Source organism: Quercus robur, chromosome 2, assembly GCF_932294415.1.
Source record: "Quercus robur chromosome 2, dhQueRobu3.1, whole genome shotgun sequence".
Classification (NCBI taxonomy): Eukaryota; Viridiplantae; Streptophyta; class Magnoliopsida; order Fagales; family Fagaceae; genus Quercus; species Quercus robur.
Genome location: NC_065535.1, coordinates 65,987,286 through 66,008,760, shown reverse-complemented (window position 1 = coordinate 66,008,760; position 21,475 = coordinate 65,987,286). Strand labels below are relative to the sequence as shown.

The 21,475-nt window shown below is 32.9% G+C and overlaps 2 protein-coding genes and 1 long non-coding RNA gene across 3 annotated transcripts; 1 reads left to right on the top strand and 2 right to left on the bottom strand.

Annotated features, from left to right (window-relative positions):
* Nucleotides 1–1,531: 1,531 nt before the first annotated feature.
* Nucleotides 1,532–3,807, bottom strand: LOC126714552 (uncharacterized). Its single transcript, XR_007651625.1, has 2 exons — nucleotides 1,931–3,807; nucleotides 1,532–1,813 (listed from the first exon to the last, which is right to left on the bottom strand). It is a non-coding gene; the product is annotated as an uncharacterized LOC126714552 (long non-coding RNA).
* Nucleotides 3,808–9,075: 5,268 nt separating this feature from the next.
* On the bottom strand, nucleotides 9,076–10,450 carry LOC126702070 (uncharacterized). Its single transcript, XM_050400686.1, has 2 exons — nucleotides 9,348–10,450; nucleotides 9,076–9,079 (listed from the first exon to the last, which is right to left on the bottom strand). The coding sequence occupies exons 1-2, from the start codon at nucleotides 10,448–10,450 to the stop codon at nucleotides 9,076–9,078; spliced, it is 1,107 nt and encodes a 368-aa protein (XP_050256643.1).
* A 5,605-nt stretch (nucleotides 10,451–16,055) lies between these two features.
* On the top strand, nucleotides 16,056–20,295 carry LOC126714551 (glycerophosphodiester phosphodiesterase GDPD1, chloroplastic-like). The gene is made up of 7 exons (XM_050414743.1): nucleotides 16,056–16,239; nucleotides 16,421–16,602; nucleotides 18,513–18,572; nucleotides 18,685–18,966; nucleotides 19,065–19,160; nucleotides 19,247–19,443; nucleotides 19,850–20,295. Exons 1-7 carry the CDS (start codon nucleotides 16,140–16,142, stop codon nucleotides 20,067–20,069), a joined length of 1,137 nt encoding a protein of 378 aa, XP_050270700.1. The 5' UTR covers nucleotides 16,056–16,139; the 3' UTR covers nucleotides 20,070–20,295.
* The last annotated feature ends 1,180 nt before the right edge of the window (nucleotides 20,296–21,475 follow it).

Below are 21,475 nucleotides of genomic sequence, written 5' to 3'. Positions count from 1 at the left end.
TAGTACTATCCTGATATTGTGCAGTACCAACATCACATGTGAATTTGGCGGATCTCTTATTTTTTTCTCACATTTGATGGTACCATCCTTACATTATACAATACCAACATCACATGTGATTGTATTTTTGTTACATTCGGTGATTTCCTTTTTTTTTTTTTTCTGATATTTGATGGTACCATTCTCACATTGTGCAGTACCAACATCACATGTGACTGTACTTTTGTCACATTCGGTGATTCCCTTATTTTTTCTCACACTTGACAATTCCATCATCATATTGAGCAGTACCAGCATCGCATGTGGCTGTACTTTTGTCATATTTGGTGGTTCCATTTTTTTTTTTTGCACATTTAACAGTTCTATTGTCATATTAGGCAATACTAACATTATGTCTAACCGAACTTTTATCACACTAGATTGTACCCTTATTTTTTTCCTCATATATGACAGTTCCATGTTCACATTAGGCAGTAACAACATCACATCTAACCGTACTTTCGCCACATACGATGGTACCCTTATTTTTTTTTCTCACATTTGACAATTCCATCGTCACATTAAATAATACTAACATCACATATGGTCGTAGCCAACTCAACCCAACCCAACTCCACTAAATTATCTAATAATCAAATATATATATATATATATATATATATATATATATATATATATATATATATAAAATACCTCTAAAACCTCTAAAATCGCCGAAATACTCTTATATAATAAAATTACCAAAATACCTCCTAAAACTTAAAAATGACCAAAATACCCCCAAAACTTTAAAAAATTATTGATATGTGCTTAGAACCTAAAAAATGACTAAAATACCCTTAAAACCTAAAAAATGACCATACTTTTGTCACATTCGGTGGTTCATTTATTTTTTTAGTCACATTTAATGGTACCAAGAGAATATTGTCTAGTACCATCCAATGTGACTAAAAATTGATGTGGCTAATAGTCAAAATAAAATAAAAATTTATGACACTTAGGATGCCACATTTACTGCCAATCTGCCATGTAACCTAAACTTCTTTTTATGAAAAAAAAAAATGCTGATTTGATTATTTTATTTTATTTTATTTGGTAAGCTCTCTCTCTCTCTCAACAAGTCTTCGTATCCTTTTTGCCCTCTTTGCATTTGAGATATTTTAAAATGTTTTGAAATTCTATATTTCGTATTTTGATAATAAAAATATATTGGATTGTATGAGGAGTCTTAGTGTCTATTTGTCTCTCACTCTCTCTACCTTTCCAAGTAACTCTTTGGCATGGATGGCTCAAATTGTCATTGTTTATCAATTTTAATAAAACCAATGACTGTGATTTTGTATAAGTTCCAACATATTAGCATTGTGATCTTAGGATTATAGAAATGCTTTATATTATTTATTTTTTATAATAAAATTAAAGCACAAATGGGTCAAAATATGTTTCATCATTCTATGCCCAAAAAAATCCTTAAGTAAACATAAGAAATTAAATCAAAAGGATATAAAAGATGATTCATGACCTAGCACAGTTTTGAGCTCAACGAGCTTTGGTGAAACCACCCATAAACCTTCAATATGTGCTTAAATGTTTACAAAAAATGCTATAGATTTGACATGATTCTTGGGGAACTAATATAAGAAACTAATACAATAATCTACTGATAACTCTTGCATCATTACATAGTGTAATTAAAAAATCCGATAGCTCTATTTTTTAGCACTTTAAACAATTTAAAATGTTGTTGTTTATTATCCTTTGAAAGCACTAGCTCTGCTGCCAACTTGTATTGACAAAGTTCCAACAAGTCCTCCTACAAAATAATTAGATGTGTAATTATAAAGTATTCCACAACAATGGAACCAAATCTTAATATAATTCTCTCTTCTAAAATTGATAAAAGAAACAAACATAAATTTATTAGGCATACCTGTATAAGTGCAGCAATAGTACAAAACGAATTCTGCAAGGAAGGTGCCAAATCTTGAAATAATTCCTTATTTTAAAAGATGAAACCAAAGGCATACAGGAGGCAAATCTTGAAATAAGTGCCGCATACAAAACTAATTGCATAACCATTCAAAGAAAATAACATGGGCATATTTCATACAGATATTTCAACAAAACCAGTTATTGCACAAGTCCAAGTAGTTTAGTGTCTATATTGTTCTCTATCTCAAGTGGTTGGGATCAAATTAGAAAAAAGAAACCTAGTGTTAGTTGGTGGAAGATTGTATGGTTCACCAAAGCCATCCCAAGGCATGCTTTCATCATTTGGCTGGCTATTAGGGATAGTCTCTCTACCAATGATATGATTGCTAGTTGGGGAATAACATATGATCTTTTATGTTTGTTATGCAAAGGAAGCTCTGGGAGTAGAGATCACCTTTTTCTTTAATTGCCCCTTTTCTAGAAGACTTTGGAGGAAAATTAGGAAATGGTCTTATCAAGGTAGGCTTGATGAAGACTGGCATAATCTTATCAATTGTGCTGCAACAAATTGGAAAAGGTAAAAGGCTAAGTGATGACTGCAGCATATTGGGTTTTAATGCGTGTATATACCACATATGAGTACAAAGAAATGCTATAAAGAATTTGGGAACTATTAAAACAGAGGATCAAATTGCTAGTCTTATAAGGAAATAGGTGAAGGCAAGGATTGAAAGTAGAGGACCATATCCTAGGTCTAGTATCAACACCAAAATATGTATCAGGTGGGGTATTTCTGATGTTGTATTCAAGTCTAAGGATTTGATTGGAAACACAAAATTTTGGCTAGCTCTTTATTACTTGTTGGTAGATTAGTCCTAGTTAGCTGTGAAGTATGTTTGTAATTTTTTTTTTTTTTTTTTTTTTTTTTTTTTTTTTTTTTTATAAATAGATTGTACCATGCAAACTTGCACCTAGTTGTGTTCTTTGAGTTTTGGCTTTGGTTTGCACTTGACTTGTTTGTTCAGGTTTTTTTCTATTGTTACTTTGATGTAGTTGCTGGTTGTAGCTTTTGGCTTGTGGCTACTTGACAACTTCTTTGATTTGAATGAAGTAACTCTAGATGAAAACAACACTGAAACAAGGTAATTAAAAAACTCAAAACATTTCATCCCTTAAATACCCAATTTTTTAACCAAGAAAAAACATAAATTTTCCAAAAGCAACTTAGATTTGAACCCCCTCCTTCTTTATCCCGCAAAAGATTAAACTTCACTCTCAATGCAACTATTTAACTCAATCGAGGCGATCTTCTCAATCGGAATCAAGTAAAAAAAAACCAACATTCTTTTCTATTGAGCAGGTTTCCCAGCAACCAAACACTGGTCAGTAAAAGAAAGCTAATTAACATCAATCCCCCATGTTTGTTTCCCCTTTACTAAACCTTCATATCCAAAATCCCTATTTAAACAATCAAAAACGAAAACAATGAAGAGAAACAATGAAAGAGAAACACAACAACCAAAGAGAAAAGAGAAACAATCAAACAATCTTCTTCTCCAAAAACTCTTCTTCTCCAACGATCAAACACAACAACCAAAGAGAAACAATGAAATCAACAAACCCAAGACCCAACTGGGGTTTCGCTCGGATCGAATCGCATAAGTTTTGCTGGAGTTGCTAGGATCGGATCGGAGTTCCTGGAGTTGATTGGATCAGATTGGTGGTTCTCTCTCACTTTGTCTTGTTCCATATCTCTCGTTCCCCACCGAAGCTCACCTGGGTTTTGCTCGGATCGGATTGGACCTGAGTTTTGCTAGAGTTGAGTTTTGCTTGAGTTTGTTGAGGGTGAGAACTGAACAACGAAATTGAGTCCAATAGGCTTGAGTTCTACGTTGAAATCGACTTCATTGTGCTCGATTTAAAACACTGAAATCGAGTTTATTGCACTCGAGATGTTAGTTTCCTAAATAGTTTTAAAAACGTACTAACTAACAAAATTGTTTGAAAATCAGTATTATTTTGAAAAAAAAATCCGAGAACAAGGAGGGAAGGATTTTTTTTTGGTTGAGAAACATGGGGAGAGAAGGATTTGGTTCTATTGTTTTTGGTTTTATGTGCTACCTTGCTATACCAGTAACTGGTATCCCACTAAAATTGAATAAATAGTCAAGATTAAAACCCATTAGATTTGATGGTCAAGATTTGTATGGGTATCGTACTCCCCAAAAAATAGAGAAGGTACAGTAGAATGACCCAATTATTGGTAAATGAAAAAGTGATATTAATGGTGGGTTTAAATAAAAACTAATAAGAGGTTGGCCACATCAACATTTTATAAAAATGCTGTAAAATAATTTGTGACTATAATATTATTCATTCTTTTTAAGGAAATGTTAACGAGCACCGTGAGGTGCCCATTAAGGATTGTTTATTATGGGGTCCACTTAATAAAAAATTGGTATAAATTAATAAAAATACTAAAGTGACAAGTGAAACTAAAAAAGTTAGTTTTATTGGTAAATTTGTCAAAAATCTAATATAAAGTATAATAATGTGACATAAAGTAGTTTTTTAACAGACACTTTACAATGCCTGTTAACACTACCATTTTCTTTTTTTCTTGGAGAAGAGACATAGTAAGTAATTAATATATCTAGGAAAATGTTAATTATTCTTACAAATTTTATTACAAAGAGCATATCAACTAATGTTGATGCACCAACTTGTAAAAACTTATACAGTAAATTCGGTAATAATTGTAACATCGATCGTCTCACTCACATACACTAACTCCACAACTAAGCTTGCTTAGCGTAGCCAAAGGCTTTGTAGCTGAATTGGCATCTCCCCATGCACAAAGTGCTTGGGGGTTTAGGGGGGAAAGGGTTCGAGCTACGGAGTTAGCAGCATGTTGTAATTATTTCTCAAAAAAAAAAAAAAAAAAAAAAAAAGCTTGCTTAGCGTATTGATTTGGATCATGATCACATTTATTAAAGAAAATAAAACGTTTTGATTTCAATTAAGAAATTTTGGGCCACCACCAAGTTCATTGAAAATTATTAGGCTTTTATAGCCCCAAGTAAGCCCTATGGAGATAGTCCACCAATATAATTCGAATGGTTGCCACTTGTCAGATTAGTTTGTAATAAGAATGCATATTTATATTCTTGTCTATATTTGAATTTGATCAATCAAAGCCTGTCCCAGTGTAGTAAGAAACTAAGAATCAATGTTATTGGCTTATTGCTTTCATTAAAAATAAATAAAAATTAATGTTATTGCTATTTGTGAATTGTGATACAGAATGCATTTAATAATTTAATGTTTTAGTAAGTAGAATCAATGTTATTGCTTATAACCTCAAGCTACTACTACAAAGGTTAAACCCTTTTGTAGTAGTACTCTAATTATGTAATATATTATAAAATTGTTTAAAAAACTTTATATACTACTTTCGTGTTTGTGTGTTCTAATAAATATTACTATTTCCTCAAAAAAAAAAAAAAGCTATTGCTTTCATTAAAAATAAATAAAAATCAATGTTATTGCTATTTGTGATACAAAATGCATTTAATAATTTATTGTTTTGGTAGGTCGGTAATATCTATTGAAAAATGTTAAAATTATGACAAATTTTATTATTAAAAATTTAAATAAATTTACAAATTGATGTAATAATAAATATGATTAATGTCATATTATACATATATCATAATTAAGGATTTCCTATTATGTTATGACGATTATCATGTTGTATTTTAGAGGTATGGTCCTTGAGGTTTACTAATTGTAATACAATGACTATTCATGTAGAATAACTATTCTCTTATTTGGTTGGATCTTTATTACAAATAATAGTTTTTTTTCTTTGAGAATCTTTTACGTGCAATACTTATTCCTTAGTAATAGCTATACATTAATATGTCTAATAAAGTCGAAAATTAATATATTTCTAAAAATACAAAATTTTCATATGCATATAACAATTAGAAAAATATAAATATAAAAAATAACCCCTCTCTCTCTCTCTTGCTCAATTTTGTTTATTTAAAGAAAATATTCTTTTTAGATAATAAAATTGTATAAGTATATTTCATAAATACAAATTTTGAGTTTTATTATAATGTTACATTCAAACCTATAAACAGATTTAGTTATTCCATTAGTTTTTTTTTTTTTTTTTTTTTTTTTTTTTTTTTTTACATCTATTCCATTAGTTTCTCAAATAAGAAAAAAACTTATTCCATTTCAGTAATAAAGATTGCTATTTCTAGTTCTTTTGTCATTTGGTCCTTTGAGTTTCAAGTGAGCACTATTGGTCCTTCAATTTTAAAAAACGAACTTCTATTAGTTTACTTGCCTATTTTTCTAACAAAGCACTGATGTGCCATTTTTTAAGTGTCCCAACTCTTTTAATTGCTTATGGACAACATGATTGGGTTTCACATCATCAAGTTCATTGAAAATTATCAGCCTTTTGTACCCCTAAGCAAGAGCATTTACATTAATTTGTGTAAAGATTGTTGTCTATTTTAGCATAAGAACCTACTTTTTCTATTTTATACAACTACTTTTCCAAAGCACTCACATCAGATTATGTATTTTATACTAATTTATTAAAATATTATTATATTTTAATATGTCTTTTTTTCCCCTTCCTCCCATATTCTCTCTTCCCCTCTGCCAAACAACATCAGTCATCACCAAACAACATCAGCAAATGAATCTAACTTGAGCAACCAAATCAATGATGCCCATTTGATAATCACGCCCAACCATATCCAATTCTTTACAACCTCCAATATCAAACCCAATTTATATAGCTAACAAAACAAAATTTTCACAACAATAAATCAATCAAAAATGGGTTTACTGAAATTGAAAATTAGACTCAGAGTTATACAAATCGATCAACATTAATTGCCCAGTAGAGACATAATGTTGAGGAGAACAACACCTTGAGAAGAAGATCAACGTTGCCCAATAGATATGCAAACCCAAAAGCAAAAATCAAACTACTCATCAAAGATCTAGCCCAGTTAGTGTTGCGAAGAAAAAAATCAAATTGAATTCCTAATCAGAGAACAATCGTGAAGGAGAAGACCGACTAGGAGGGAAGCTGAAGGAGAGAGAGAGAGATAGGATGAGTACTAAGTGGTGAGAGATGAGTGGGGAGAGAGAGTAGCAATATGTGAGAGAATGAAAAGTAGGGATGGCTTACTCAACCTAACTTGATAAGCAGTAGGGTCGGGTCTGGATTTTTAAAATAAAACCCAACCCAGGTCCAGGTTGGGTCTGAGTTTTGGCAATACCTGCCTTGAACCCAAACCCAGACCTGACCTGCTTAAAATTAAAATTACCAAAAAAACCCTAATATATATATATATATAAACTTATAAACCCTAAAATTTTTTCTCTCATTTCACTCAGCCAACCACCCTAGCCACCCCTCACACTCTCACTCACTCTCCTCTCCTACTTTCACTCACTCACTCGTAAGTCTCACGCCGTCGGCCACCGAATCCTAGCCGCCCCTCTCTCATGCTCTCAGCCTCTCGGTCTCACTCTCTCTGCTGAAGAAGACGAAGACGACAATCTATGGTTCTCACAACAAAGCCTCTACGATCTTACCCATTTTCATTCAATCTTGCTCCCTTTATTTGCTTTGCATCGAGTTTAGTGATAGCTGAACCCAACGACCACAACCATGGTGATTTACGACAATGATTTTTGACGTTCTTCTTCCATTTTCTTTTTATTTGATTAGTGGGTTTGGGGATTTAGATTCTCTTTGTTTAACTTATGGGTTTGGGGATTTAGATTTGTTTGTTAAGATCTGATGTTCCTTGCACATGCTTATTTTAGATTTTTATTTCAAATGTATTTGGTTTCTGTGAATAGGAAATTTGAATGGGTATGGTGGATTTGATTTGAGATTTCCTTGGATTTGTTGTTTGTGTTGCTATGAGATTTCAAATGTGATTCTTTTTTCTCAGGAAAACATAAATTTTTTTAAATTTTTTATAGATTGGGCCACTGTTTAGGGGCTTAAGATTGGGTCCTGAAGTGGCCTGGCTAGGTAGGGCTCACGGGGCCGGACGGGGTGGGTTTGGGCCCCGAAAAAAATCCATTTATTAAATAGGTCTGGTTCGGGTAATAGGGGTAGGCTCATGGGTCAAGTTCGAGCATAAAGAAACCCGCCCCGAACTCGACCCGTTGCCATTCCTAATGAAAAGTGAAAGTGAATGAAAAGAGAGTAGTGGTATATTTACATGATTACTGTAGCTCATTTGTATATTTACATATTTTTACACTATCTGATGTGAGTCTATTTTAGGTAAAGTTGTGTAAATTTTACATCTTTTTTTTATTTTTATTTTTCACCTACTAATGTGAGTGCTCTCAGTCGTCTGGACAATGACGACTCCAGGAAATTTTGTCAGGGTATTCCTCAACGAGCATAAATTACACAATTTAATAAAAATAAAATTTTATATATTGATAACAACAACAATTAAAAAACATGCAATACATAAAATTTACAATTGTCTTCTACGAGTTTTTATATTTTGAAATTGTTACATGATAGTCTCATTATCAATGCTACAAGCTACATCTCTTTCAATATACACAATCAAGCAATCATTCATCCACTGATCTCCCATTCGATTGCGCAGTTCATTCTTTATATATTTCATTACTGAAAAACTTCTTTCTACTGTTGCAGTAGCAACTGGAAGGGTCAAAACTAATTTCACAAGCAAATAGACTAAGGGATAAGTCTCATGCTTCCTTGTGCACACTAACTTTTCAACAAGTTCACTAACTCCTTGAAGCTCTAAAAAGAAGTCGTTGCTGCACATATTAAAAATGTAATTCTGCAGTTGAGAGTCATGTGCCAAAATATCTGTCCCAAGAAAATCAGAGGGATAGAACTTAGCTAGACGTATCAACTTTTCCTTATCGAAAGCCACAAATGAATTACTTGGATTCAAGCAAGCCATATAAAGTAGCAAATCGGTATTCGCCTCAGAAAAATGGTTGTTAAGCTCTTGAAGTTACATATCTATTACTATGTAGAATAGCTCAACACGATAATGATATAAATTTGTCTTTTGTTGAATGTTGCGTCGTGGCCTCCTACTAACTACAAATGTTTCATTCATGTTCAAGATAGAAATATCATGCGTGGTACAAAATGAAGATACTTCAGTCAATAAAGATTTCCATTCATCTTCTCTCATCACTTGCAATCGTTGCTTAGACACTTTAACAAGATCTATAGCATTTACTATATCCTGATTTTTTTTTTTTTTTTTTTTTTTTTTTGCAATGCTATTGACAACTTATTTGTGATCTCTAAAATGTTTTTCATCAAGTGTAGAGCAACGACAAATTCAAAAGATAGAATTGACCTCATAATAGATCGAGCTTCAATTTTTTGGTTGGAGAGGCCATCTTCTTCAATAATCTCAAGTACATCAACAACAGCAGAGAACATTAAAATCAAGTTGAGAATAGTCTCATAATATGATCCCCAACGTGTATCATCAGGGCATTTAAGATTTGTCTCTTGATTCAAATCTTGCCCACTTCTATGTACACCATTCTCTAAATCTTCTTTAATTTTGGCAAATTGTGCATCTCGAAGAGCATCTCGTCTCTTACAAGAGCCTCCAACAACAGTTACTAAATTACTAACCACAATAAAAAATTCAGCAATGTTAATGTGATTTTTAGCAATGGCAACAAATGTCAATTGAAGTTGATGAGCAAAAAAATGGACATAAAATGTTGACTTATTCTCTTTCAAAATTAAAGTTTTGAGACCATTGATATCACCTTGCATATTACTAGCCCCGTCATAACCTTGCCCACGTAGGTTCGACAAACTCAAATTATGTTCACAAAGTAAACATTCAATAGCACATTTGAGTGACAAAGCGGTGGTACTTGCAACATGTACAATACCAAGGAACCGCTCTATAATAATTCCTTTTTTGTTCACATAACGAAGAACGAGGGACATTTGTTCTTTCACTGAGATATCATGTGACTCATCAACTAATATTGAAAAGAACCCATTGTCAAGATCCTTGATGATGGCTTTGGATGTTTCACGTGCAATTGCATTCACAATGTCTTTTTGAATATCCGAGTGGGTAAGCTTGCAATTTTTCGGAGCTGTTTGCAACACTTCATTGATAGATTTATTGTGATTCCCCAAAAATTGTAGAAGCTCAAGAAAATTTCCTTTATCACTTGAACCTTGAGATTCATCGTGACCACGAAAAGCTAATTCCTGGCATAAAAAGAATCTTATGCAATCAACTATTGCATTTAATTGAACCTGATAATCAAGTTTATCTTTATTTGATTGCTTAACCAAAACACTTTGAATGTGTTGTTTTTCCTTCAGTAGATCTTCACTCTTCTTGATAGCTTGGTAATGAGCACTGATGGGACTGACGAAATCAACTACAGACGAACATAACATTACAGACGAAATCACCCCCATGGACGAACTGAAAGAAGTGCCTCCGTCACTGACGAAGGAATCAGGCCCATTCAATGCCACCAATAACACCTTAGACGGTTACAACAATAGCTATGCAAACCGTTGAAAGCACATTAAGACCCCCATATTAAGCAGGAGGTGTTACCAAGAAAGACATTAACATCCCATTACTAACCACAACGGTCAGAATCCAAGGGAACCTATATATAAGGCTCTCACATCACCAACAAGAGGTACTGGAATATTTTTTCTTCAGATATATTTCTCACTTTGTGATATTGCATTATTCTTCTTATTGACTTTGGCATCGGAGACTTTGTGGCAGGCACCACATCGGTGACCACTTTGAGGACACTATCAGCCGGGCTGAAGTTCTATTCCATCTACTGTCTCTGACTGACGAATTTGTACTTCATCAAGCACTATTAAATCCTCCAACATGGGAATCTAACTTCGCAAGCTGATTCCAAAGTTTGAATCCCTTCGTTACAAAAGTCTCACCTGCTCCTTGCTTACCAACATCTTGCCGCCCAAATAGGTAGCAATAAAAACAAAATGCCTCATCCCTGTCTATACTATATTCCAACCACTTTCTACCCACATAACATTCAGATCTAAATCGACTGGACTTTTCAGAAAAATATGATACAAGGTAATCATGAAGAACAGGTTGACAAGGGCCTTTTGTTAAATAATGTCTTCTTATTTCATCATGATTATTAGGATGATAAGATGATATCTTTTGTCGTAGCCTAGGATCTGAAGGAAGATTTTCTAAGTTAAAGTCAACACGAATTCGCTTAGAAGATGAAGACGAATCTTGCATAGGAAATGAATCTTGCACAGGAGATGAATCTTGAATACGTGGTTTTCTTATCAAATATTTGTCCATAATTCTAGCAAAAGAATAAATAATAAACTATAAGTTCATTTGAAATATTAATAAAATTATTAATTATTGTTGTTTAGTTGTTTCATTAATTTGTTTGTCTTTTATAAACTATAATTTGTTATATTGTTATTTCATTAATTATAAAATTATTAATTATTATTTAGCCTAACATAATTTAATTTATTTGTCTTTTATAATGTATTGGTTAATTATACAACTTTAATTATTGTTGTTTAGCATAACAATAAACTATATTACTTTAATTTGTTTGTCATTAATTATATTGCTTTAATTTGTTATATTGTTTAGCCTCTTGTGCACATTACACTAAAAGAGCCTGACATTACACATCCCATGTGTAGCACAATAATTAAAGCAGTATAATGTGTAGCATTACACATCCCTTGTGCGGCACAATAATTAAAGCAGTGTAATGTGTAGCACATTACATTACTTTAATTATTGTGTTCCCGGCCCCATGTGCCCATCAGCCCATGTACCCCCACCTCACTCAATGGACAAGCACAAGCCTCATGCTTGATGCCCCAATCACAATAGCCTACCAATCAAAAAATTTCACAATCACATATTCACAAATCACAATACACACTAAAAAACAATTAATATCTCACCAACACAGTGAACACACACTGACCAACACCAACGGATAAGATAAATTGATAAAGCCAAATTCAAAAATACAAAAAACAGGAAAAAGCAAAATATAAATAAAGGCCATTCATTCGGCTAGCCAATCAAAGAGAGAGAGAGAGAGAGAGAGAGAGAGAGAGAGAGAGAGAGAGAGAGAGAGAGAGAGAGAGAGAGTTACTGAGTTAATTTAGTCTTAAAGAATAAAGACTAAAGAGAGAGAGACATTCATTATTTTAGTTTTCATTTCAGACTTTCAGTGAGATAAAGAGAGAGAGAGACTGAGAGAGAGTTAGAGAGAAAAAGAGAGAGAAATACCTTGAGGGAGCTCAGGGAGGGATTTGTGATCTGCGAGCACCGAACACCGGAGCTGAGCAGAGCGATTTGCGATCTATTGTCTACGATCTACGATGAGGGGCGAGCAAGCAAGCGACGACGACGATGACGAGGAGCGAGCTACGGCAACGACAAGCGAGTATTAGGGGTTTTTTTGGTTTGGTTTTGGTACAGAGGCTCTATATTGGGTTTTTTTTTTTTTTGATAAACACAATATTGGAGTTTTTTTTTTTTGCTTTTGCTCTGTATAGACTGTATTGGGGTTTGGTTTTCTTTGCTTTCTTTGCCAGTGACGTGACCGTGGGTATGGTGGGTTTGATTTTTGATTCTCTGTGTTGGTTTTTTTTTTTTTTTTTTTTTAGAATTCGTGGGTGGGTTCGCTCTGTTGGGCTCGCTGTGGGCTTGGCTCTGTTACAATTTTTTTTTTTTTTTTTTTTTAGATTTTAGTTCAATTTTTTGGGCTTTTTTTTTTTTTTTTTTTTTTTGCTTGAAAGTTGAACAGATAATTTTTTTTTTTTTTGATTTGAGGGTGTTCCTAATACAACTTAAATATAATATTTTTAAATTTTTTTTTTTAGGTCAGGGTATGCTTGGGAACACCTTGACCTATACGTGACGTCGCCACTGCGTCTGGAGATCTCCAATACAGGTTCTATAACTTAAAATTAATTCTGTAAATAAGAAAGACAGTCTAACTCTTTGTTGCAACATGTTCCAAGTCCCTCCATTGCATGTGAATCGCCCCCAACCAAAAAAGAAGAAGAAAAAAAAAAAAAAAAGCATCTTGACAAAGATTTTTTTGCATCGCATCAATGGCATTGCCTTTTGTAATCACTACATCTTATGTTATATTCTTATTCATCCACTTTAAAGGTCTGCTAAGTGGAGAAAAAATCAAGAACCCTGAAGAAAGGGGAAGAGATTCTACTGGAGCCACTAGTCCGTGTCGAGGATACCTTGAATCTTGATCAGGGCAATTAACCCACAATACAAAAGAATTGCAAGTCAATAGGATACAACAAATTATAGAAAATTGCTTTAATGGTACCTTGGTTGACTATCTTCATTGCAACAAAATAAATAAATAAATAAATAAATAAAAATAGTTCCTTGGCTTTAATTTTTTTTTTTTTTTCATTCCTTTTTAGGTCTGAGTTTATAGCAGGTAGGTAAGGGACAGAAAATGAGCGTTGTCCCACATCCGGTGCGTGTGTGTTTTATGTCTTATAACTCGTTCTGCGTAACTAGTTTTGGTTGCGGCGTGTGAGTTTATGGTTTATTGAAAAAAAAAAAAGAAAAAAAAAGGAAAAGAAAAGAGAGAGAGAAAGAAGAAGAAGCAATATGGGTTGATAGCATATAAGAGCATCTCCAACAAATTCATCAATTTTTTGTACTGTTTGGAGAATGAACAGTGACTTTTATCTATATCTACCAACTTTATCAATTACACTTTCCAATAGATTATCTATCCCATTTTTTATCTCATTTAAATATTATTTCTTCATTCATTATTTATTTTTTTTTAACAACTACACATCTTCCAACATTTTTTTATTTAACACCTGATTATTATAATAAATAAAAAATTGAAGAATAAACAATAGCCCATCAAGAGCCAAAAAAAATTTTGGGTATAAAGAATCCATTAGAGTGGTTTTTTTTTTTTTTTTTTTTTTTTTGTCTCATTCTTTATTATAGAAAATATTTTACTTTTTCATAGGCCATTGGAGATGCTCTAATATGATGTAGCTCACATCCGGCTGAAACTGAAAGTAACCTGGCACAGGCAATTGCCAGCCACATATATATTACAATATTACATATGGGATATGGCAACGTCGGCATGCATTATCCTGTGAATAATTCCCCTATAATAAACACAAGATAACGTTTAAAAAATACAGAAGATTTGTTATTTGTGGGGCACCGTTGAGTGAAATATTGACAAAGCCCAAATATACGCAATGGAATTCTACAGTTTAAGCACTTCACCTGATTATTATTCATTCATTCTTATTAGTTTAGTTTAGCTTAATTTAGATCAAATACACAGCTGAATAGGTGAACCCTTCCGTGTCTACACGTCATGGTTCATTTAAACCCTTCCGTGGCTACACGTCATGATTCATTCATGCCACCCACTATCACCAATAATCACCCTATTGCCAATGCAATCCCTCCTCATATTTATCAATTTTCTTTGGTTTTTAATAAATAAATTAAAAAAACTTTAACAAGTTGATTTAGTAGTTTTTAAAGACTCGTGATAAGATCTTGAGTTCAAAATTTTTATCTCTATCTAAGAACCACGACGTGAGATTCTATAATAACCCACATCCAAAAAAAAAAAAAATACTTTTATTTGTTGTAAATAAATAAATATATAATAAACCGACAGAAGAGGCTGGAAACTCTCATCTTTTTTTTTTTTTTTTTTTTTTGAGAGGAAAGAGACTGGAAACTTCAACTACTATTATTTTCCAACAAAAGTATGAAAGGATCATCCTAATTTTTCTTTTCCTTTCTCAAAAAGAAAAGGTAAACAGGAAACTTTGTTTATTCCACGTTGGGGCATCGTCACATACCCGAGACTTGCGCTGTTTACAAACGGCGACGTATCTATCTATATATCCCACTAAGCTTGACGTGGCATCTTATTTAAAATATTCGTTCGCATATTCCCTTTGCTATCACGGTAATTATGGTCATATTGTAAATATCCAATACTTTTGGTTAATTATATATGTTAGGTTCTAACAATCCATCTAAACCCAAGGAGTACGGACAACTTAAAAGTTCTTTTATTTTTATTTTTTACAAGATAAAAATTCTATTCTATTCTATCCTAATTTAAGTGTATATGTGTGTAAATCTTCCTCTTGAAGACTTGAACCCGAACCCTTATCTCTTACACCCTATAAGTAACTATCACGTTAAAGAACAACACAAAAGTTCTACTGTTACTTATACCATCGAATACTGTTATGTTAAAATTATGGTATAAATTATTATAATTTAATTGACATTTTTTCATGCATAAAATATTGGAGGTTTAAAGAGGAAACGGTTCAAAATGCTAGGAAAGCAGCATATTGCAAATATTTTTTTTATAAAAAAAATTAAGATAACAAAGACGTAAATTCAATAATTTAAAATAAAAACCACATTATAAAATACTTTATAATTAATTTAAGGAAAAGATCCTTACTGTCTCTTGATAAGGCGATATTCTTTTATTTTTAAAGATAAGGTGATATGGTTTTAGAAAAGATTTGTGATTAATCAAAATCAGATTATCATCATCTATGCTTTTTGACTTTTTATTAATGAGCAGCTGCAATTGACTTCAAAGCCTTTTTTTGGTACAGGATCACGTGTTCAAATCTGTACAAAAATCCTTGAATCACACCGGTGGTCCTCAAAGTACCGAATCCCAAGCGGCCAGGAATTAACTAGCCAATAAGAAAACCTTAAAAAAAATAAATAACAAAAACACACCGTTAAAATAAACGGGAACGTTGAAGAACAAAAGCTCAAAATATTTTTTTAAAATTAAATAGACTTAATAAGAACGCCAAGGTGAAGAATATGCTGAAAGCATATGACAACAGAAGAAAGCATATTCTGAGAGGAGATCCCGCTCCGCCTCCTTGTGGTTTCCTCACCACTTCACAATAAATACCCATTCACTAAAATCTACAACTCAAAAACTCTCTCTCTCTCTCTCTCTCTCTCTCTCTCTCTCTATTGCCTTCTGTATCCCTGCTGTGTTTCCTTGTTGTTTTTGTTTTCTCTCTCTAAAAAAAAAATCAAATGATGGCTCTCAAAGCTGTTCATGTCTCCGACGTCCCAAACCTCGACCAGGTCCCTGAGAATCCCTCTTTCTCTCTCTACTCCACTCGCTCCTCCAAAGGTAATCATATCATTCCAATCTCGTTATTTAAATACGTACGAATAGCACGTGTGACGAGACTAGTAACTTTTATTTTTATTTTAATTTCATGCACGTAACGTATGCGATGAGTCTAGTAATAAAAACGCGTAACTAATTTGATGTATATGTTAACGTTGTTGTTTGTATGATGTATTTTTAGGAGTGGAATTGGGGAGGAGTGCGTATAGAGTACCGAAGTTTTTAGTGATAGGGCACAGGGGACATGGGATGAACGTGTTACAGTCATCTGATCGTAGAATGAGAGCGTTCAAGGAGAACTCGATCTCGTCCTTCAACGCTGCCTCTTGTTTCCCTATCGATTTCATCGAATTCGACGTTCAGGTTAGATTTCTTCGCCACTCGATTTCTTTTACGTTTTTCTAATTATTTCTTTGTTCTTGTTTTTTTTGGTGTATCTGGTTGTATTTTTGTGAAAAAAAGAAAAAAGAAAAAAATAATCCTCGGTTTTCGAGGTCACGTTCTTTTGTGTCGGTGCGTTGTACGCGCGCCGCGTAACCTCTGTGTGTGTGTCACTGTGTTCGGTGTACCACGTGTGAGATGATCTTTTTTTTTTTTTTTTTTTTTTTGACACAAGTGTGAGATGATCTTAGGTATAGGTTGCTATTGTATTTTTATCACTTTTGGCTTATGTGAACGTGAACTTATGGGAAAATTTGTGAATTACGTAAAGTTATTATTGTATTTCTGAACTTTTGCTCAAAAAATATATATTTTATTATCTTATAACATTTAAGATAAACCTTTTAAGCTTTCTCAAAAAAAAAAAAAAAAAAGATAAACCTTTTAAGTATTAAACATTGCTATGGCTTCAATAAATAAATAAATATAAATATAAATATATTAAACATAAAAGGGAAATGTTAACCGCTGATTTAAGGAAATATTTATAAAAACTCAATTACAAAAAAAAAAAAAAAATTATGGAAAAGAAAATTCAAGCTTTTTTTTTTTTTTTTTTTTTTTTTCATTTTTCATAAAAACGATATTAATTTTTGTTTTAAAACTGTCTATAAACACATACCCCAAGACTACTCGTTAACAAAATCTAACATAAAATACTCAATTGTAAAATGAATACATTGTATTTTAGGTTAAATAGAGAGTTTTTATTCTGTTTTTGAAAAGTATTTATCGTTTTTTGTTTTCGCATATACACCCATAAATTGTATGTATGGAGACCATGGGCAATAATATATGTTGACATGTAACGGTATTTTTAGTAGTTCGTGTTTATTAAGTGGATCTTTAGACCTTTCTTAAAAAAAAAAAAAAAAGTGGATCTTTGGACGCGTAGCTATAAAAAAAGAAAAAGAAAATATAAAATCTCCTTTTAATTCTCTTCCATATTTAGACATATATGAAACACATTTTACATGAGGATTAAAATTAAGATTTCCAAAACAAAAACTTAGGGCACATTTGGTAGACTGTAATAGACACTATAATGTAATAGTTATTCTTATGGTTTAGCTATTCAATAGTTTGGTTATGTTTTTATTACAAGGAATAGTTATTCCTTATGAATAGCTATTCTTTAAAATGAAGAATAACTATTCATCTCTAAAAGGGTTGTAATAGCTATTCCTTAGTAAATGTAATAATTTCCAACACTAATATATTTCCAAATAAATAAACTTTCTATTCCCACCTAACAATTATGGAAATAAAAAATCATTAAAAATAACTCATCTCTCTACAATTTAAAATAAATTATTTTCTAAGAAATATAATTGTATGAATGAGATATTTCCTAAAATAGATAATAAGTTTTATTCTAATATTACAACTCACAACCAAACTAATGAATAGGTTTAGTTATTCTATTACAACATATTTTATTCCTAGTAATAAAGATTACTATTCATGTTGTAATTTACATTCAGTATACCAAACGTACCCTTAATCAATGAATTTTCAGGGTGTTTGTTCTATAGGTTTTATGCCTTTGAAATTTTTATTTTTTATTCAAATTTGTTAGTTGGTTCTTGTTCCTGATTTCTAGAATCTAGATGGGTTTCCTTCTTCTAGTTCTACGGCGTTTTCATCTAGGAAAACTTTAGAACATTTTTCCTTCTATCTCAATGATACTGATGTGTGTTTTTGCATTTTTTTTTCCCCTTTGTGGTTCTTTTAAAAAGAATTATTTCGGTTAAAAATGAAAATAGATGAGAAAGGTGAATGAAGCATAAAGACAGCAAGTAAAAAAAAAACAAATGTGGTGGTTTTTGTAGGTGACAAGAGATGACTGCCCTGTCATTTTCCACGACGATGTTATTCTCTCTGAAGAAAATGTAAGCTAACTTTTCTCTGTCATTTTAACGTGTGTCTATTTTTAATCCAAGTACTAATGTATTATGCATGTATAATTTTGAAGCTAACTCATTTTTGTCTATGGGAAATCAGGGTACTGTGTTTGAGAAAAGGGTCACAGATTTGACTCTCTCAGAATTCCTTGGCTATGGTCCCCAAAGAGAACCAAGCAAGCAAGGGAAACCTTTGCTGAGGAAAATAAAAAATGGGAATATTGTGAATTGGGATGTAGAGACAGATGACACTCTTTGTACACTTCAAGAAGCTTTTCAGCAAGTGAGTCCCTCAATGGGCTTCAACATTGAATTAAAATTCGATGACCACATTGTTTACGACCAAGATTATCTCTTCCGTGTTCTCCAAGCCATCTTGCAGGTACAAACACTAAAAGTGAAAAAAATTATAGATTTTTCTTGTTTTGTTGAATGTTAATGATATTGGGGGTTCTAAATATTGTGAATTCTGTGTGACAGGTGGTGTTTGAGTATGCTAATGACAGACCTATTATCTTCTCAAGCTTCCAGCCGGATGCGGCATTGCTCGTCAAAAAGTTACAGAGCACTTACCCTGTAAGCACTCTTTGACATTGATAATATCTTCTATGTTTGTGTATATATTAATAGGGGATATATCCTAATGATTTTTGTTATACTAGGTCTTCTTTTTGACTAATGGGGGTACCGAGATATACTACGATGTGAGGAGGAACTCCTTGGAGGATGCCGTAAAGCTGTGCTTGGAGGGTGGTTTGGAAGGAATTGTGTCAGAGGTTAAGGGAGTTTTTAGAAATCCCGGCGCCGTGACCAAGATCAAGGAGGCCAAGCTTTCACTTCTTACCTACGGCAAATTGAAGTAAGCTTTGTTTGATTATCTTCAATTTTTCCATGGAAACTCTTGCTTTGGAAATGTATTACCAGAAAGAAAATTATTGCCTAGGAAATGTTCTAGACAAAGGCATCAAAGTCAGGCTATGACAAATCACGGTCAAATATAACCTGCCATGTTATTTCATTCTGACTTTGATTTGGTCATAGCTTGGTATTACAATTGGGCCGCCTAAGAAGTTTATACAAGGATTTTACTTTTCGTACATAAGGAGGGAAAACTTGCTAACTAATCTTTTGTGGTTTGTTGCCATGTCACATGCATAATGTCTAGCCATGTTAGCATATAGCAAAGTTGTAATTGATTTTGTTATGAGCTTGTTCTATGGATTATATGTTATGCATTAATTGAATGGAAATAAATCTTGTTGCAGTAATGTGCCTGAAGCAGTATACATGCAAAATCTAATGGGAATTGATGGAGTGATTGTTGATCTGGTTAAAGAGATCTCAGAAGCAGTTTCCAATATGATAAAGCCATTGAAGGCAGATGAAGGGGAAAGTTTATCCGAAGGGGTGGAAGCAAAACCCCAATTCTCGCCACGGGAGCTTGCATTTCTTTGGAAGCTTATACCTGAGTTGATAGAGCTTTAATTAATGATTGTAATACTGTGCCATATACACGCCAAATCTAATTCATATAGCAGAAACTCTTAGTCGTGGAAGTCAACGCGTTACATTTTCATTGTTGTATATAAATTGCTCATTTCCATTTCTTTAGAATCACAAATTTTTACTAATCTTGTTGGTCTTCCATTTGTACGTCAACAAAGTTTATGATAGTTTCGGACTATAAAAATAAAAAGAGAGGTTTATGATAGTTTTAGCTGCTTTCTCACTATAATTTTGTAGCTTCTTATTCTCTCGTCTTCTTTCTATGTAGCTTGGATCTGAGTTTTTTGCATAGAACAACCTGTGTCCTCTTTTTTAGCCCGATTAAGAATTTTTGTTGAACAAAAGAGAAACAAACTCCATTTTTGGGCTCTTAGGTGATACAACTTGATGTCATCTTTAACTACTTAAATACACTGGTTGGGTTGAGCGTAAATCTTGAATTCTTAATTGGTTGGATCACATTTAAAGAACCACCTTCAAGAATAATTTTAGCCTTCTCCTCTCTGGAAAATTATTAGGTATTTCTGGAGTACTATTTTTGGGTTCCACTATAAATTTAATTAGTGAGACTTACCATTCATGTGAGAATAGAAAGTACACATTTATGGTATTCTGGAAGTACACAATAATTTTCCCTCCTCCTCTCTGGAATTGTTATAGAGACCTTGGAGCTCCTAACTGCATACCGTCACTACTATCTCTTTAAATGGCCAGGCCTACTTGCCTTGATTAGTTGTTTTTTCCATTAACACCTACAATAAATCTCTGGAATTGTTATAAAGACCTTGGAGCTCCTAACTGCAGACTGTCACTAGTACAAGTGGCTTTGATGACATCTCTTTAAATGGCCAGGCCTACTTGCCTTGTTTAGTCGTTTGTTCCATTAACACCTACAATAAATCACAACAAAGTTTCCTAGCTAAGGAAGGAATAAATTCCCCCACTGATTTTGTTATCCACCCCGCCCCCCCTTCCTATCTTTTGTACCAGCTTTTGGCTGACTCTTAGGGTATTGTTTACCCTAGACGTTGCATTTTGCCTTAATCTTTAATGTACTTTCCGGTTTACCAAAAAAAAAAAAAAAAAAAAATCATAACAAAGTTACCAACTATAGCAAAAAGAAAAGGCCCAAAAGATTCTTCTACAGAAATATGGAAACATTGATAGCATTGAGTAATGTCCATTCCAGAGAAACTGATGGGCCACGGCAAATTCAACTATAGAGTAATTGGATAAGGTCATATCTTTGATAGGAAATCAAGTAGGAGCACATTCCATCCAAAGTTTTTGTTGCTCGTGAAGTTTAACTTCTCAAAGCTCCTTCTTGTTTGATTTTAACCAAGGATTTGTCGAAGGGAAGAGTAGAGGACTTATAATTAGCAGAG

Coding starts and splice junctions, on each gene's coding strand:
- LOC126702070 (XM_050400686.1), bottom strand. CDS start 10,450: ATGGGGGTGATTTCGTCTGTAATGTTATGTTCGTCTGTAGTTGATTTC.
- LOC126714551 (XM_050414743.1), top strand. CDS start 16,140: ATGATGGCTCTCAAAGCTGTTCATGTCTCCGACGTCCCAAACCTCGAC. Junction 16,603..18,512: donor TCATCGAATTCGACGTTCAG/GTTAGATTTCTT, acceptor TGGTTTTTGTAG/GTGACAAGAGATGACTGCCC. Junction 19,444..19,849: donor CTTACCTACGGCAAATTGAA/GTAAGCTTTGTT, acceptor ATCTTGTTGCAG/TAATGTGCCTGAAGCAGTAT.